We start from the raw sequence: 19,327 nt of genomic DNA, 5'->3' as shown, positions 1-19,327 counted from the left end.
GGGCAAGTCATTAGCAGAGCTAGTGTGCGTCTGTCTACCCACGCAGGAAGCAAGCTCCACATAGACATACCTAAGTGCACAACAGGAAGCTGCTGAGGCACAAGCTGGAACTGAATCTAGCTCCCTCTCCCACAGTAGGGAGACTAACAGGAGAGGAAACTGGATGGTGTCATTACAGTCAGAAGCAGTGGCTCCAACACACGCAGGCCGGTGAGTGAGAAAGTGCTGTATTTCACAGCCACTTTTCAGAGTCAAGCCCTGCTTTCCAGACATCATGCAGAGCCTGCTGTGGAATTTATTGGGTGGTGAGTATTTGGGGCTTTACTTCCATGGCCAAAAGCCCCTGCCAGCATGTTACTTAGTCTTTGTAAACATCATTTTACTGGGGCCTTACAAGGAGGGCAGGGCACACACTAGATTAGTTTAGTCTGCCCTGACTGATGGGAGACAGAGCTGAGGATGTGTCCTTAGGAGATGGAAAAGTCATCAGCTGATTCACCCTTGGATTCCACTCTACGGGAGGAACAGACAAACCTTTTACTCAACGTCTACAGCGGAGTCTGAAATGGAACCGAGCAGTCTATCAGGCCAGGGCTACAATGGGATAGGACATCTCTGGCTCACAGACTGGAGTGCTATCATCAACAGTCTCGTAAAAGCCACTCAGGGATTCACCGGTCTCGGTGGGTTCTGAACGTATGTTAAATGTTTGTGATGACAACAACAACAAAAAAACAGCTCCAGAGGAGCAGGTATTAATCCAAATGCAACTGGCACAGAAAGCAGAACTAACTCTAAGCCAGTCCCCATCTTCACAAGGCAGTGCAGGTTAAACTAACCCTCTGCACACTGCTGGCTGCGGAAGCAGCCACATGCTGCCAAGAGGGTGCTAGGAATCCTTGCTGTGCAGTTTGGGAAGGGAGGATAAGAGTAATGCTCTGTCCTTGAATCATCAGGTCTGGAAAGCAGCAGGGCCACTGCATCACTTCTCACTGTCAATGAAGGGGCAGAACGCCCATGAAAAGGACAATCCGAACAGCGCAGGGAGCTTGAGAATGACATCGGCATTAATCCCTCTAGCATGTTTTCTGTAGTTGGTGCAAATGATTGACAGTAGTAAGATGTGTCCGTGAGACCAGGGAGAGGGAGCTGGCTGCCAAGAAAAACTGGGATCCAAATTAAGCAGGTTATTCAGGCAGGAGCATCGCGATAGGTTGAACCACCACACTCAGAGAGTTATCACTTCTGGGGACACCTCTGGTGAGCATCATAAGAATGGCCATAGTGGGTCAGACCAATGGTCCATCTAGCCCAGAATCCTGTCTTCTGACAGTGACCAATGCCAGGTGCTTCAGAGGGAATGAACAGAACAGGTAATCATCAAGTGATCCGTCCCATTGCGATTTGTGTGATGTTGTCCCCAGTGGGGATCCACAGAATGCAAAGGAATACCTGTCATTACCTCCTAAGGTGGCTCAAGTGATAGAGGCCTGAGGTTGGAGAGCGAAAGCACCAGGGTTCTTGTCCCAGTTCCCTCCACTTGTGGCATATTCAAGACAGTGCTCGTGTAATGGTGGCAGGCTGGATCGAATCTGGAGCTAAGTGCATGAGTCTCTACTGTATGAGCTAAAAGCCACATGGCTTTTAGCTAAAGCTGCAGAGCAGACTCATTAATCTCTCTCTGTGGTCTCGGTGCCACTAGATGGGACAAAACACCACACCCAGAAGGTGTGTGGGTTACTAGCATCTGTAGCTCACAGCTGTGTTAGGGATGCACAAAGCCAACATGAAGGGACGTGCCTTGCTTACGTAAAACTACAGGAAGCTGCCTCCCTGCTCACCACTCTCTGAAAAGGCTTATGGTCATTTCAAACAATACTCTACTCAACAGTGGGAAGAGAGTCCATCCCGTGCTAGCCCATAATCTCTGAGCATGGGGCAACTCCATAGGAGAGCAGGGGAGATTATGAAGGGCAGGAAGAAAGTGCCAATGGCAATAAGAAATTAAGACGTGAAACTAACCAGAGAGTGGCATCAGGAACTCAAACACTGCACATTACAACTCAGAGAGAGCCAGCATTTCTCATTGTCACAGAGTCCCCGGGCGATGCTCTGGAACTGCTCCCTACAAAGCCAGTCAGGACTCTGGTGAAGTCTCCTCTCAGTGAGCAGACTGTCTTCAGGGTAAGAGGCTCACACAGCTTCCACCTTCCTGGTCTGACCTTGGAGCATTTAACATCCTCTGCCCCTCCATGCGCTTCCCACAGTGAGTCCACCCAGGCAGGGTCCTGGGGAAGCCAGAGGGTCCTGCACCCCCACTTCGCAGTCAGATGTGACTCTTAGCCAGCCAGTAAAACAGAGGTTTATTAGATGACAGGAACACAGTACAGAGAACAGGACCCCTCAGCCGGGTCCATTTTGGGGGGCAGTGAGCCAGACACCCACGTCTGAACTTCACTCCTCGACCCCAGACAGCCCCAAACGCCTCTGCTTTGTTCCTTTCCTGGGCCAGGAGGTCACCTGATTCCTTTGTTCTCCAACACCTTTAGCTATCACCTTGCAGGGAGGAAGGGCCCAGGCCTTCAGCTGCCAGGAGAAAGTGTGTCGGCCATTTATGCACACTGGCCCTTTGCTCTGCAACAGTCACACCCCCTAGAGACTTAAGAAATGCATAGGGGAAACTGAGGCACCCCTACAGTATTCAGAAGAAACATTAAGAATAGTCCCACTTTGTCACACCCATCCACTCCATATTCCCATTAAAGGTCCTCCCTCCCCCTGAGCTGTAGTCTATGGCCTCAGCGTGTCCTGCTGTTCCCCTGCATATATGCATCCTCTGTCAGGAGGCGAAAGTCAGGAGCCAGATGTCCTCTTTGACACCTGGGCAGGAAACCGTGGCCCTAGGAGAAGCAACCTGAGACGGCAGCCAAGCAAGCGGGTTCTAACCCCCAGCTGGGGTATCAGGCTACACGCAGCCAAAGGCTATTGCAGGGGAAGGAGCCTGTTGCGTGCAGCATGGTAATGAAGCCTCTTAAACTGCAGGGCCATTTTCTTATATTGGAAACACATGTTCTTTGGAGAGAGAGCGGGGGGAGGGAGAGAGAAAGAGCCAGAGGAAGGAAGCAGAGAGTCGGACTTCCATGCAAACACTGTTACCCTGGGAGCAGCCGGGTGAGAGAAACCAGAACATGCCATTAGAGAGGCACAGGCAGAGGGATGAGCCTAACATGTCAGTGCCCTCCCCCGCACACACGACGGCCACACACAGAATGATGGCGCTTTCCATGCTTTCCCAGGAAGGGGGGAGGGGGCTGTGGAATGGGTCATTTGCTCCACCTCAAGAGCTGACTCCTGCTGCTGGGTGCACGACCGGGTCAGTGGCACAGCCGCAGTGCTACGGGTTCAAGGGCCTGCACGTGGTCACCCCTTCTAAAACTCCAATGCTCCTTGCACACAAGCGGAGGGCTCAGAGCCTCCTTTTCTTCTTCTGCCGAAGCGAGGGATTTGCCAGGTCACCAGACCTAGAGTCTTTTCTAGAAAAGGCCTTTTATTTTACCTGATCATCCCAAGGCAGACAGCTCCATCAGCTCCCTCTGCCCCTAACAGAAGGCTACAACAGATAAAGAGCCCAGGCAGACAACCCAATCAGACAATCCAAGGCCCCGGGGGTCTTTGCAGACTGCACATATGCAACCATCTCTGCTCTATGCTAATGTATGTGCAGGGCATTCACACTGACAAGGACTTTTCTCTCTAAAGCCAATGGAGAAGGGGACTCTAAGGTCTTGTCTACATGGGAAAGTTTGGTCAGTTTCACAGGTATAGTTATACCTGTCTAACGTTCCGCACCGGGACAATTATTCCAGTAGAAGAGTGCCTTTTTTTTTTTTTTGCTTTAGTTGAAACCCCTTCTCAAGTGATGTAAGTGAAACCCAAACAAGTGACTCATATCCAAACAAAAGTGCCCACACAGCGGGTTAGACTAGTATAACTATATAGGGTTAAGTTCATACTTTGTTTATACGGAAGAAACTTCCCATGTAGACGCGGCCAGATCTCGAGTGAAGGAATCGCCACAAACCAAATGAAAATTCTAGGTCCTGACACTTGGACACTTGCTTTTTAGAGGTGCCAGGGACAGAAACGAGGCTACACATGAAATAGGCCATGATCACGTCCAGGCTAAAAGTTCTATTTATAAATACTCCCTTCAGGCTCAGCACCAACTGGTTCGGTCTGCTCTATACTGCTAGGACAACTGGATCCTTGCTTAACAAAAACAGATAGCACAGTAGGGAGGCACTTTAAACACTGGCAATCACATTACCATCAGATTCCAGCCACTACTCACATGGACTCTTGGGATACTACAGACTGTTTAATCCGTCGGGGGTGGGGGCGGGGTGGAAGTGGGGGGAATGAAGTGATGCCTGCATATTTGTTTTACCTATGCCTGGGCTAGGATTGCTTTGCGTTAATACTAGCAGCTCTAGATGGGGAAGGGAGCTAGCTATAAGCATTAGGAATTACTGCATTCATATGTTTCTTGTGTGGGATTGTATACAGAGCACCTAGCAGTCCATGTGTGCATGCTTCAACATACAGGAAGTGACCAGAACCTGGCTAAACAGGATGTAGTATTCACACTAAAGATGATTGATTGGAAAAAGTTATTGTAAGGTCACACAAACCAGAGTGATTTTGAATTTCTTAGCAACTTCTGGGCAAGATTAAAGACAGAGACAGCTAGCATCAGAGAGGCAAGTAGGTTCAAACTTGATCATTACCCCACCTCCACAAACACACACACCCGCCATCCTAAGTAGGAAAGATCATTCTCCTGAGGAGGAGGGTACATACGCATGGCCGGTGGCTGGGATGAAGTATATACAGCAGTGCACCCTGGTGTCTGGGATCCGCCTCTTCCGGTTAACATTGAGCTCCTCCTGCAAGTACTTCTCGTACTGGTCATTGATGAACTTCATGATGGGCTGCCAGCTGTGCAGAAAGACATACACACAGGTGAGACAGGACTCATGCAGTGACTCTAAAACCACCCACAGGCTACGCTCTGCACTGGATCCTGAAAGGGAGAGTCATCGGGAGTGGACAGTGCTCAGCATCTTGCAGAATTGGGCCCCCAAGTAAAAGCATGGGAATGTTTCATACCACAGCTGCAGGCGGCTAAGAAAAGAATCCCCCAAGTCCTGTGTGAATGGCAAATCTTGTTTTATCACCTTTCTAAAAGGAGCCAAGTTTTCTGGGAATCCTTCCAGTCCTGGCACTCAACAAGGGGAACAACTAGGATGCGTGGCAGCAGGAGAGCTCAGCTTCTTGGCTGCGAGCTCCGTCTCTAGCACTAGGAGGCAGTGCAGAGCCTGCAACCACTTCAAGAGGACAACTGGGCTCCACCATCCAAATGCGAGCTTCTCACAATGGTAAGCAGGCTTCGTAAGTGTTAGTACCCACAACAGCCCCTTTACTGCTGCAGTAATGGACATCCTGTGACCAGCTAGGCTCTGGCCCGTTTCCGAACAGAAATATTCATGAACAGCACCAGGAGGGTCAGATAAGCCCTAGAAAGCCTGACTGCTCAGCCCTGCCATCTTCCTGCTCTTCCTCATCCACGCCAGGATCCCAGCCGTAACCCTTCACCAGGAGTCACTTCTGGGAAAGGCAGCAGAGCAGTTAGCCATCGACTGCCCAGCCCGCGGGAGACCTGCCAGTGCCCCAGAAAGTTTAACAGAGCTTGTAGTGCTTTCCTAGACAACGTATTTAGAGAGAGGTTGGGGGGCAGGGGAGTGGGTTTAAAAAAAAAAAGGCACTTGTGTGCCCCCGCCCCAGACATTGGTCACCCTCAAATATGTCTGTATGCTTCCAATGTTAACCTCATCACCACATTGTGTGTGTGTATTGGGGGGGGATTACAGATATTTATAATTGATTATTTTTGCACCTCTCCCCCCCACGAGTGGGACACATGGATGGACGTTCAGAGGCGGTGGCTGCCCCAAGGACTTTCCCCACAGCTGCTAACTCTCCAGCAGACGTAGGAAGGGCTAGGGGATCAGTCATGTCAGCACCTGCCCTGCCCGTGAAGCAGCACTCTGGGATGGTTGGGCTCCACCCCCTGGCAGAGAGAAGGCTGACTAACCATAGCCCTTTGCACTAGTACCTGCCGGGGAAGGAAGCTGGCAGGATTCTCTGGTTTCCCTTTGCAGCTCACCAGCCCAGCTGTTCAGCATCTCCAGCCTCCCTCCCCACCCCTCGACAGCCAAGCTAGGCAGAATGAGAGCCACAAGGGATCTACAACTTTGCAATGCACCCCGGCCCATTCCATGCCCCGGAGCAAAGGAAGGGTGGTGCAAAGCGAGTCCCCACCCCCACAGGTGGTCTGCATGACAGAAGGCCTATGCCAGCCAAGCAGCAGCACAGCCCAGGGCAGCGTTCTCCTCACCAGTTCTCATTGTTGATGTGGTCTCCAAACCCTGGGGTGTCGATGACAGTCAGCTTCATACGGACGCCCTTCTCCTCAATATCTGAAACAGAGACATCCAAGGGATGGTATAGGCCGCAAGCAGAGACAGGCCCAGCATGCAGCCTTGCCTTACCACCAGAGATCTCTCCAAGCAGCTGCAGGCTTGGTACCTGCAGCCCTCCAAAGATACAGCATCCTATCACATCAGTGGCATTTCAACTGCATTATAAAGAAGAGACTATGCAGCTCAGCTCTTTCAATAATCCATATAACTCCACCCCCTGTGAAGCACGATACCCTGCCAGCAATCTCAGCTGATTGCGTTCCGGCATAAAGGAGTCTAGACTGGTGGATACGGAGAAGATGCTCTGGCTTCTCTTGGCCTAGGAGGAGCCTCTAGAGCTCTGTCACCCCCCAAACTGCATGTGTGCCCAAGAGACTCACCATGAGTGATCGACTTTATTTCGATGGTTTTGGGGATCCGCTCTTCAGAAGCTGGCTGAACGGATTTCCGGCTGACTTTGGATTTGAAGAGAGTGTTGATTAACGTGGACTTCCCCAAGCCACTCTGACCTGGAGGACAGGGAGAGTCAGAATTGGAGTTGGAATTGACTCCATTTTACCTTTATGGGAATTCCCGGTCCACACCATGCATCAAGAACACATTCTGCTAACTAGGGTGGGGCCAACTCCGCAGGCAGTGGCATTGCACATACCAACAGTTTCTTTGCAGAATTTAACAGCATTTCCCACACCCTCTGTGATATTTCTTCACACAAGCAGATGGCTGCATATTGGCTGGGTACACGTGTGCATTTCAGACCAGCTCATGTTTTGTGCCCCCTGCTGGCTGACATAGCAAAGCGGTTCCTGTAGCCCATTCAGCCAAGATCTGTTTTGACGGGGGGAAGGTTCTCCTGCTCATGCCACACATTAGTGAAGTGACCTCAGCATGTGGGTGTGGATCACTGGAACTGCAGCTCCCTCTTTACTAAGGATGCTTTCACTTTCAATGAGGCAACACACTCAGTGGAAACAGCTCTCTCCTGCAATCAATACGGTTCTCTGCTCCCTGTCCCTGTTCAGAGTGGAACACAAAACCCGTGTGTTTGAAGACATTGCCCGGAGATGTGGGATGGAAAGCGCAGGAATCCGGCACCCCGTAGAGCAAAGTCAGACAAGTGAGTCCTTCCACTATGGAACAAGATCTCGCTTGGTTGAAGACGCGCTAGATGGAAAACACGGCCCACTTGGGCACAACTAGACAAACTCACTGGGGAGCATGTGAATAGCTAGTTTGTCAGTAAGCTAAACAGCAGCGGCTCACACGACCCGTAAGGGCAGAGATACACATAGCACTGAAGGGCTAATGTTTACAGAACCCCTTTATTAACCTTAACTGAGCCAACACAGAGGCCACACAGTCATCTTGAGTTATTTATTTGCCCCTATGAGGCTGCAATAACCATTTCCCTCCTTAATAAGAGGATGGGAAGCAGAAGAGCTCTCCCTCTGCCATGACTCCTTCAATAAAGATTCTCTTAAAGGGACTTACAGATTGAAATGGCCCACAGGAGGGCTGATCTACAGGCTTCCTTCACTGCCTGTCCCACATGAATTCCATTCCTTGCAAGGCTCCCTCGAGCTTTATCTCAGCCGATATTAAAGAGGACACTCTAAACTGTATCTTATGGTTTTGATCATCCACCATGACAGACCACTTCCCCCAACCTCTTCAATAAATCCTGCAGGGGAGAGATACTAATGATGCAGGCCTGGGCTAAAACCACAATCCAATGGTTTATGGCTGGGATCACAAAGGGGAATAAATTAGGTCTGGGGATTGATTGGTTCTTTCAGTTAAACTGATGAAGCATTGGCTCTGGCCCCAGAAATCAGTCACATTTAACAGGACCAGAGGGTCTCTTAAAGGCCAGATTTGGGCAGCACATGGCAGCTTGGGCTAAATCCATCTCTCTTGTTTAGATCAATGTTCCAGGAGAAATCGCACAATGCTAGTGCTAGAAAATTCCTAGGAAAAATGCTGTCAGACAAGATAACTAGTGGGGCCACTAGCTTCTAACTCAATTTGCAAAAACACTTCAGAGTAAGCTTAGTCTGTCAGAGCTCCCAGCCTCTGCCCCACACCCAACCTCCATGCCCATCCTTTCAGGGCCCAGAAGATCAAAATACGCCCCTTCCCCTCCCCCCAAGCATCCAGAAAGCTCACAGGTCCCAAAAGCTTTTGCACGGGTTTGCTCTCCCGTAGTATCTCCCCACCTGCTTTTAGCCATGCCAACAGGAGGAAGTCTTGTTTTTGTCAGTAGGCAGAGCAGTTATGGGTGCAAAAGGAACACAGGGAACAAATACAGTTTAAGTGTTTTGCCCTTTGCAGAGAGTTTCATCAAGCAACAGAAGGGTTAACAATGCCTGAACTGTAAACAAAATAGGCTAATTAGGTATTCTATTTGTGATCATGTTAGTTTTTCTCATATGCTTCTAATTAAGAGGTGATACATTGCTGCAACCTGTGCTAGTCTGTTCCTGCATCTGACACTGTTTAATTAGCTAGAGTGAAAAACACTAGAGAAGAGCAGCTCCTGGGAGCTGGTAGCAGAGACAGAGGTTGGAATGCGAAGCTTTTTGGCCATCTCTGGTCAGTACATACTATGCTGATTTTGTTCAGGAAAGCGGTTACTTTGCAGCTTCTCAATACCCCGGAGTAAGGAGCCATTTTTTGCATAGTCCTTTTCCTGGCGGTAACCACACCTTAGTGGCAGGGATTAGGGGACTAAAGTAGTTCTGGTAAATCCAGACTGACTCACGAGTTAAACACTTCCAGGAATCTGTTCGAAGCTCTCAACAGTATTGTAGAGGACATTAGTAGTGCCCATGGTGGCAAAGGTCCCCAGAGAGGATGGTCCTGTGTTGAAGGCACCAGACTGGGTCACAGGACACCTGGGTTCAATTGCCAGCTCTGCCACAGGCTTCCCGTGTAATTCTGGGCAAGTCACTTAATTTCACTGCCCCTCGCTTCCCCAGGTGTAAAAAGGGGATAATAGCTCCTGTCTTTGCAAGTGCTCAAATGCCAGAGTGGGGGCCATATTATACCTAGATAAGGGTCTGGGCAGTACAGTGGGGTGTTGGCTGGCTCTTTGTGGGGCAGCCCAGCTGTGCACTAATGAAGCAAGGCAGAGGACAGACCGAGAAAGAACTGAGTGGAAAGAACGTGTCCAGGAAAGGTGTGCTTCTCTACAGCTCCTGTAAGCAAGCTGCCTGGGAAGTTTCTCTCCACTACAGGTTCTCTGGGTGCTCTGCACTGCCACAAGACTAGGCTAACCCTGAGAAGCCCACTCAGCTGCATTCAGATGGATTCCACAGAGCGCATACTCTAGACTAAGCCCATCAGGAAGGACTGAAACTGCTTGACTACTCTTCATTTCTCCCTTCTGTCTGCCCAAACCAGAGAACTGTGGGAGGCTTCCAAACAGTTTCAGGAACATGGCAAGACTCCCAGATTCAGAGAGAGACAGAGACAGACAGACACACAGACTACCCCAAAGTAATACCTCAGTTCTATGGAAGCCCTGAAATAAGCAGCTGCCCCATCCCCTTGCCCTTATCTGTACAGATTCAGGAAGCCGGTTTTCTCCCAAACTTGCTGTGGTATTTAATCAGGCAGGAGAGAGTGAGGGGGATGATGGGAAATTCCATCCTGGGGCCTCAGACTCAGACCTGCAGGGCTAGAAGGGACCTTGAGAAGCCATCTAGTCCAGCCCCCTGTCCTGAGGCAGACCAGCTAACCCTAGACCATCTCCGAGAGATGGTTGTCCAACCTGTCCTTATAAAGCTCAGTGATCCATCGCAAGGGTCACCCTCCCATTCACATGCACTGAGCACCTCCCGCCTCCTCTGTTGCATATCCTGTGTTTTCCTGTGATAGGCAGAGAGTTTCAGCACTTGTTTAGGCTGCCACGAATTCCCCGGCCTGTGAACACTCAGCCGGGAGCTTGCCAAGGAAAGAACAGTTTTCTCCAGCCACTGTGAGGCATGGGCTTCAGTACCATACATGGCATTCTGCCTAGGCAAGTCAGGCCCCACTTAAAAGTCTCCCATCACCACCAGAACTGCAGCAGGAAGAGGTGCCTTCCCACTGCAGCCTGCCATGGGACGGCAAGAAGAGTTGTGGCTCCTGGGCTCCACCCCCAAGCTGTGAACTCAGGGTATCCCAGGACAGGGCAGAAGCAAGTCCAGCCCTGGCAGGGGCCATGGTTCTCAGTTCATGCAACTTCGGATCTCATGAAGGATCTTGATCTCTGGGGGACATAAACTCAGCTGAAGTTGCAGCTGATTTAGGGAGAAGCTACTGTAACCCCCTCAAAACTGTCTCAGGCTCACCAGCCTCAGTGACTCTGACCCAAGTTCCAGGTTTGTTGTGAGCCAGGCCTGGTTTTGGGCTCGCTGCACAGCTCTTTGGGGCTAACCATGGTAACCGGCAAGGAGGCGCCGGCTGTCCAGGAGCATGTGGGAAAGGGATGAGGGCAGAGAGAGCAAGAGAGCTGCATGTTGGGGGGTGGGAAGCCAGGTGCAGAATCAGGCTCCCAGGGGAGCAGACGTCAGAGGAAAGTGACAGTGCCTGCACACACTGCAGGTTAGGCCAAGCCACTCCAGTAGTCTTCGACCCCCAGACTTTCCTTCTCTGCTTCGCCAGCCCAGGTAGACAGTGCTTTGTACCCTCCACCAGGAGGGGTGAGCAGACACTGTCCCGCTCCATCCCCACCAGCAGGAGACACTGAGGGAGAGAACAAAACAAGGAAAAAACCACACATGCCAGAGGGCTTGCGCTCCACGCAGACTCGGTGTTGCGTTCTCTTCCCCTTGCACCCTGCCACGGGTCAGTCACCCTGGCCAAGTCCTGCTTACACTGGCTCAAGAGGAACTGAGGAGGGGACAAGCTGCTTTGCAAGCGCTTATTCCTGGGGATTACGCAGGAGTCAAGTGTAGGGTGATCGTATTTCCCTAACTGAAGACGGGACATTGGGTGCAGCTGTGGGAGGCTGGCCTGAACCTGGCCCAAGCCGCCATCACGGGCATCATGACTTTTTTGGCAAAGCTGGGCATTTCTCCCTGTTGCTCTTACCTGAACGTTCCTCTGCAACTCGCCTAGGGCAAGAGCAAATGGGAGAAATGCCCAGAGTCGTGACATCCAGGACAAGGTTTCAAAAGGGGGTCTGTCCTGGCCAAAACGGGACACATGCTCACCCTAGTCAAATGGGTTCTGACTTCCAGATCCCAGGCTGAGTTTCATGGGGCCAGGCAAACCACCTTGAACTTTGGAAGATGAGCTGCTTAGATCTGGGTACCCCTGCAAAGCACGGAGCATCGACGACAGTTCTACAGAGACACATGGATAGCGCAGGGAGCACAAATCGCACTGGCTGTGCTCATTTCTTTTATAGACAGATGCTGCTTCAAAGTTTGTTCTTCTGTAATGCCTCCCCCTTAATAACCAAACCTATGGAGTCCACGTGCTCGGATTTCAATTGCTATCTGCTGAGGCAGGCAGCTTTAACCTGACGCATTAAATTAGAGGCTCATAAAATGGAACCTTTGATAACCACAGAAGGAAAACTGCAGCTAGAGCAGCAGTAAGGAAACCGGTGGCCCCCAAGTGAGGGCAGGTGGGCTGCGGTGGTGGAGATGGCGGGGGACTGAAGGAAGACTCCAGGTTCCTTGTTCTTTCTCCACTGCAGCCTCAAAGGGATAACAAGAGCTCAAGAATGTCTGTCGGCTTATCGGGTTTTGGCACCAAGCTCCCCATTCACAAGGCCAGAGGGAAAAGCAAAGCTCCTCCCCCTTGCCCCCATACCACAAGCACCAGGGATGCTATAATCCCAGAGTACATTGCATATTGGGATCCCAGGAGAAGCTTTTATATGCTGCAGGCCACTCAGGCTGGCAAATGGTCCAGCCAGAGGAGCCTCAAAATAGGGCCAGCCCCGTTCGGGTCCTTTAATTACATCAGCGATTCGTCAGTGTTATTTCCTCCCCTGCTTATAAAGCTGCTGCACCCCCAGTCCAGGTCTGAGAGCCGAGTGGTTTGTGCCTCACCCACACAGCAATGGAAAAGGGAAGGCAACTGGGACGCAAAGCGACAGCCCCTCTTCTTCATCATAACACATCAAGAATTCAGCTGCAGGGGAGTAGAGACCCGGGGCCACACTGTGCCATGCCACACAGGCCCTGCTTACACCACAGCAACTACCCTGATAATGGTGTCGGTTTCCAGCCCCCTTCCTGCACACCCCTCTTCATCTCCAGCCTCATACACCCCACCTGTAAACTGCACTCCTCCCCCGCCCCCAGGCCTTTCAGGGAAAGAGCCTTGCTCTGAGGTCTTGTTTCACAAGCAGCACCATCTCACACAGCGCCTGGCATCCCCTGGTAAATGCAGCAGATCTGGGGAAATTCACCATACAACTTGGGCAGTGTAGTGGGATGGTCACCCACTCCTGCCCTGAGGGGCTTAGAACAGCCCAGCAGACGGCTGTGGCTGGGGCAGGCAGCTCCCAGACTGATTGGGGAAGTAGGCACAGCCGGGAGCCACACCTCAACAGACCACAGACGGCCCCTATAAAAAAGCTTTGAGCCAGGTGCATAGACACACTCTCTCTCTTTGTAGAGGGAGAAGGGCCTGGTTGCTAGGGAGTTGAAGGTACCTGGGGGGAGCAGGGCTGGGGGAAGGCTAAGGGAGCTGAGCTCCGGCCTGGAAAACACCAGGCTACGGCCTAGTCTAAGGCCAACTGGGTACTGGGGTTGCAGAGGGCAACCCACAGGTAGGCCGAGGCAGCAGGTCCATACCCCCCTTGCCTAATGATGAATGGCTGAGACACTGCAGTCTGCCCCAGTGACTGGGGGTTAGATGGTGACTGGCAGTAGCCCAATACTGAAGCGAGGTGGGGATAGTGGGTGGGGGTTCCCCTGAGTGAGGAGACCCACAGAAACTGTGGGGGTACTGCCTGGGGGCAGCATCCAGAGAAAGGGTCGTCAGAGGGCCACAGAGGCCAAGCGGCAGTGGGACACTGGCCTGCAGAGGGTGCTACGGAGGCTGGAAAGCTAATTCTCAAGATGACCAGCAGGAGGCACTGCAGGGGTGAGTCCCGCACTGTTCCAGGCAGAATCACTGCTTACTACTTGTTTGTCTGTAGTACAGTAAAACCTAGAAGCCCCAATCGAAAACCAGGCCCCATTGTGCTAGGAGCTGTACATACTCACAGGAAGAGGTTGAAATCATGCAGTTACTCCTGGCCTCCCACTTATACCATCAAACCACTGCACTGGGGACAAAACAGGAACAGAGAGGGGAAAGACTCCGTGGTCCATGGCACAAGTGGGGGCACACTACGTGGTAGCAATGAGGTCTGGCTGTGGAAGCCCCCACTAGATTTAAGGGCACATAAACTCTTAAATGCTAAGAGATGCCTGGCAACACTGATCCCAACCCACTCTGCACTTTAACAACTGACAGCAAGACAGCTCCCTCAAAGTGGAAGGGAGTTTGCTGACTCCTAATGCAAGAATCCCAGCATTAAATCTTAGAAGCTGCTCCTGTAGAAGCTACAGGGAGAATAATCCTGCCAAGGAGCTGTCAAATAAACAGCTCGTCCTCCACCAAGCACAGAGCAACCGGCATCTCCTGGGAGAGCAGCATCTGATGAGAACTCACCAACTACCATGATGTTGAACTCAAATCCCTGCTTCATGGCTTTCCTTCTCATCTGCTCGAGGATGGCGTCGATCCCGACGTAGCTGAAGTCGGGCGCCGGCTTTTCGGGCCGCGGTGGTGCCGCCTGCTTGAGGCCGGTGTCTCTGGCGGTGTCCGTCATGCTGGGCGTGTAACTGGGAACTGCCTCTGGACCTGTGGAAATGAAGGAAGAGCAGTGAGGAACTCTGGGAAGTAAATGCTGAGTGCAGAGCAATGGGAGGGGACGGCAACAAACACCCTCTTTCCCTTTAGCTTGGAAGTTAAAAGAGATGCCCTGAGCATGAGTGGCAATGACTAACCTAGCCAATCCCTGCAAGTGAAGGGGACAGACGGGTTAAAAATGGATAATGCATCACAGACCCTGCTTCCATGGAGTGCAGTGAGCTTGGTTTACCATGCACTGCACCCAACTCTGGGTCTAAGCACATTATAAAGCTTATTTAAAACAATTTAAAATGGAATAATAGGTTGCCCAACCAGGCCCATACCAGAGACCCCTCCTGCTGCAATATCTTCCCAACCCCCATCATTTCCCCCCCCACCATCACCCCCTATTCACAAGAGCTGCCTGGTAGAACAGGCTGCTCTTGTGTCATCCCAAAGATCATCAGAAATCTGATTATGCAAATCAATCACAGCAAGGAGGGAGGCAAATTCCAGAGCCAAGGAACCTTCCTGTAAGTGTCCTAGTCAGAATATTTAGTAAGACTGATGAAGTCTTAGTGAGATGAGATCTCAGCACAGACCCTGCTACTAAGGGCTTGTCTACACAGGGAAATTTACCGACTCAGCCGTAGTGGTAGTATTATATCGCACTTACAGTTCTGCTTCAACTGCTTCCAAAGAGACAAACGCTAGGCTGAAAAGAGGCCACTCTAAATCCTGAAAGAACATCCACACAAGGTGGGGTGGGGGTGTTGGTTTACACTGCATATAGCTGCAGAGAGAATTATACTGGTGTAGTTCTGCTGGTAAATTTCCCTGTGTAGACAACCCCCTACTCGTTGTTCATAAACAGGACGCGACTGCCTGGTTTGAGAGACCGTTGTTGGGTTTGTGGATTAGCAGAGGGAGAATTAGTAAAGTTCCACTGTATTGTCACTATTAAGAGTGTATGTGGAGGCAAGGGGAGGAAGTAGCGTGTGGGTATTAAGAGCTTCAATTACTCTGTTAATAAAGAAAAAAACAAGTGGCTAGTAACTCCCACACCAACATGTTAACAGAGCTGCAGGTTCGTGCTACCTGTAAGGGAACGCTGCAGCTTTAAGCTGCTGAAGGGTAATTACGAAATGTACAAGTGTGCCCCACTTAGTTTGGAAGTGGCTTGATCAGGGAAACCCTGTAAATTAAAAGGGGGAATAGCTAAACTGCATCTCCAATCCACGTGTGATATTTCTGCTCCATGGGCCAGTGTGTTATTTCTGGGGCCCCCAAACTAAAGTAGCTCATGAATTCTCCCTTCCCAGAAGGAACCAGAGCCTGCAATGAGAGCCAAAGTTGTTCAGTTTTTAAGAGAAAAACTTCAGTAGAACCCAAAAAGCTGCCACCCTATAGGATGTTCAACCCCCCCACCACACCCACACCCACATGGGTCTTGGAATTTGCAGCCTAGGGCAGCATTTCTCAAATGTGGCCACCAGGGACTTTTCTTGAGGCCACAGCCTCCTTGGCAGTGATTGCTCCCCCTCTCCCCCATCCAAAGCAGCAGCCTCTCCCCAGGGGCCACCAGCAGTGGTTGGACCTGCCCTCCTCTGGAGAAAAAAGAACAGGAGTACTTGTGGCACCTTAGAGATTAACAAATTTATTTAAGCATAGGCTTTCCCACTTCATTGGATGCATAGAATGGAAAATACAGTAAGTAGAAATTTATACATACAGAGAACATGAAAAGGTGGGAGTAGCCATACCAACTGTAAGAGCCTAATTAATTAAGAGAAGCTGTTATCTGCAGGGGAGAAAAACTTTTGAAGTGATAATCAAGATGGCCCATTTTGGACAGCTGACACGAAGGTGTGAGGAGACACAAGCTGGAGGAACAGGCAGCCAGTGAGTTCCCCACCTTCCTGGGGTGGGGGTTGGGCTTCAGCCCTGGGGTGGTGGTGGTAGAAGACTCCAGCCAAGGGGGTTCGGGTTCCACCCCGCCAGGCCCTGTCCCCTGGCTACGTGGTGGCATGCTCTGGTCCCGAGCTCATCTCCCCTTAACTCCTACCCCCCCACACACCTCCCCCAGTGCCCCATCGCCTCTGGCCCCCATTGCCTCTGTACCCAGGCTTGCCAAGGCTGAGTAAGTGTGCTGTGAAAATGATATTTGTATGTTTGTTAATATCACTTTTCACAACACACTTAGTAGCTAGCAAGTCTTAAAAACAAAAAACAAAAAAGCAACCAAGTAAAGCAAAAGAAACACCAAGAAAAAAAGACAGGAATGCTCAAAGCACCTTATCTGTGTTTCTATTGTTTAGGTCCAGTAAAGAATAGAGACAACTGTACATTATTTTTTATTATTGAGTCTGCAAAAAAACCAACCCCTACGTAGATAAACGACAATGAGTTGGACATATGTATGTGCATATTTATTTGTTTTTCCTAAAGTATTTTAGGAAAAATGGTCAGAGCAGCCACCAGCAAGATTTGGTGGCCGCACTCTGAGGCCACCAAAAATTTTGTTGTGAGAACCCCTAGCCTAGGGCCACTGCTTTGTTCTCTATTCTGGGATAATCAGTGCCTTTTGGGAAGTCTCGTAGGCTCTGGACACATTCCTCCCTCACTGCTGCTAGGCCTAGTGAGGATGACATCAGACCCTCTCCTGGCTTGTTTGCCTCACTCTGCTGTTATTTTTGGCCTTTTATGATGTGCTAGGTGCTTTTTCCCCCTTCTTAAGTCCAAAAACATGTGTGTGTGTGACTGAGAGTGTGTGCGTGTGTAAGTTTAGCTGAACTAAAGAAGCCTACATCCAAACACAGCCACTTTCACATCCACCATCCCCTCTCTGCCAGTGACCCACAAGAGCGTGTAACCTCTTGTAAGCCAGTCAGGATTCACATGGATCTGGCCCTAGGAAGCATTCACTTCTCCCAAGTAGCACACATTTCACATACTCAATCCTACATTGCAGAATACAGACTGACAGCACAAATGCATTTAGACTTAGAACTTAAAAAAATGGTTGGGCCATTACACAAAGTAAAACTATTTCCCCATGTGTATTTCCCTGCCCCCACCCCCACAGTTCCTTACATCTCCTTGTCAATTGCTGGAAATGGGCCATTTTCATTACCACTACAAACAGTTCTTTTTCTCTCCTGATGATGATAACTCACCTTAACTGATCACTCTCCTTATAGCGTGTATGGTAACACCCATTGTTTCATGTTCTCTGTGTATATTATATATAATCTTCCTGCTGTATTTTCCACTACATGCATCCAATGAAGTGGGCTGTAGCCCACGAAAGCTTAGGCTCAAATAAATTTGTTAGTCTCTAAGGTGCCACAAGTACTCCTCTTCTTTTTGCGGCACCAGACTATCACAGCTGCTACTCTGAAACCACACAATACCAGGCTCTCGAGAACAGAGTTACACACGGATCCAGTAGAGAACACACACCAATTTTTATATGCACAGTAGCGGCACGTTCCTTCAAAGCACAGCTTTGTACCAAAGCCACAAAAAGCCATGTTCATAATGGGCTCCTGGCCCCAACGCTGCTCCTTGCAAAATTATAGACCCAGCAAGCCAGAGATCTTTCCATGGATCCTGAATCAGTGCCATTTTCAAAATGGCAAAGCCAAGAGTGGAAAAAAAATCCTACATACCACTTGAAAAAACAAATCCACTTGGAAAGAATGTGCCCGCTAGGAGACATACTGGGTTATGTAAGGGTTTAACTGTTGCAGTCACAGAAACAGTAACACAAAGCACCTTTCTAGGCATAGCTTAGGGAAGAGAGATCAGTAGGACTGAACCCTAAACCTGTACGATTCAGGGGCAGTTTGTGGGGATTGCTCATGTACATACGGAAGAATATAGGATTGAGGAGCAACAAGGCAGCCCTGGAGCAGAAAGCTGATAGCAAAGACATTGGCGTTTACTCTCTGTGCTCAGCTAAAGCCATCACATTGTTTGTACGCTAAGAGTCAGAACCGGGAAATAAAATATCTGGAGAAGAGTTATTCTCCATTTGCAGCAAAGGAAATGCACCTACAGTATCTGCCCCCACGTTCTCCAACCCACCCAGCTTCTAACAATGCTTTCAGTGCTCTGAGAGAATGCAACATTCATTGCTACATAGGTCTGTGCTTGGCAAACAGAAAGGCAAACCCCCATATGGTGCAAGGGAATGGACTAGAGACACCGAGCTGGGATGTTCCAACCCAGCTCACACAAGTCCACACTTGACTACGCTGAGGTAGTCATGTTTCAGCAGCCCCAAAAGACCAGATAAAAGCCCTACGATGTCAGAGGAAACAGACAACATCCTGTTGGTGCAAATCTTAATGACTTGCTGCCAGCTAGTGTATGGCAATGCAGTTAGGTAGCAGCTCATTCCACAACTGTTTGGTCCAGGCTATAAGAAAATGTGATCAGAAAGAATTTCTTTTAAATGTTTCTCTCTCCTCCTGCTGTGGTCTGAAAGCGCAACCTGACTAGGGGAAGGTTATTGACCCTACAAGGCAAAGCAGTGTCACCAACTCTGTATGCAGTGCTCTCAAATACACAGGAGAGATTTTGTAACTAAGAAATGGAGCATATTTTTTTCCATTTGACTTCCCAGTGCGGCAAGTAGCCATAGATGTTACTTGTAGCAAACGTAGGTGAACAATTTTTAAGATGTGTGACTCTAAATTGACAGTGTTCCTTTAATAACCAGCAATTAACTAATAAAGTCATCGTCAATAGGTGCACTCGAGCGTCCCACTTTGGCATGGTTGGTTGTGTCCTGGCCTTATTCTCACCAGCCAATCTGTATCCAGGATTCCTCTGATATCCTGAAGCATGAGTAATTTGCCTGCAGCAGCTCTTGGAACATTAGGCTCTCCTGCTTTTCTCCAGGCAGATCTTTCCATTATGGCTGGGGGAGTGTT

General features: G+C 50.0%; 1 protein-coding gene across 8 annotated transcripts in view; it reads right to left on the bottom strand.

Annotated features, from left to right (window-relative positions):
- Nucleotides 1-19,327, bottom strand: part of SEPTIN9 (septin 9) — a 260,037-nt gene that overhangs the window by 17,551 nt on the left and 223,159 nt on the right. For all 8 annotated transcript variants that reach the window (XM_039500934.1, XM_039500933.1, XM_039500936.1 and 5 more), the window contains 4 exons: nucleotides 14,205-14,396; nucleotides 6,923-7,051; nucleotides 6,458-6,539; nucleotides 4,861-4,998 (listed from right to left, as the gene is read on the bottom strand). In XM_039500934.1, the coding sequence (XP_039356868.1) occupies nucleotides 4,861-4,998; nucleotides 6,458-6,539; nucleotides 6,923-7,051; nucleotides 14,205-14,396 (541 nt within the window). The remainder of the gene's footprint in view (nucleotides 1-4,860; nucleotides 4,999-6,457; nucleotides 6,540-6,922; nucleotides 7,052-14,204; nucleotides 14,397-19,327) is intronic.

The sequence above is a fragment of the Mauremys reevesii genome, linkage group 15 (assembly GCF_016161935.1).
Source record: "Mauremys reevesii isolate NIE-2019 linkage group 15, ASM1616193v1, whole genome shotgun sequence".
In the NCBI taxonomy this organism is placed as follows: Eukaryota; Metazoa; Chordata; order Testudines; family Geoemydidae; genus Mauremys; species Mauremys reevesii.
The sequence above is the reverse complement of the archived record's forward strand: the minus strand, read 5'-3'. Positions and strand labels throughout refer to the sequence as shown.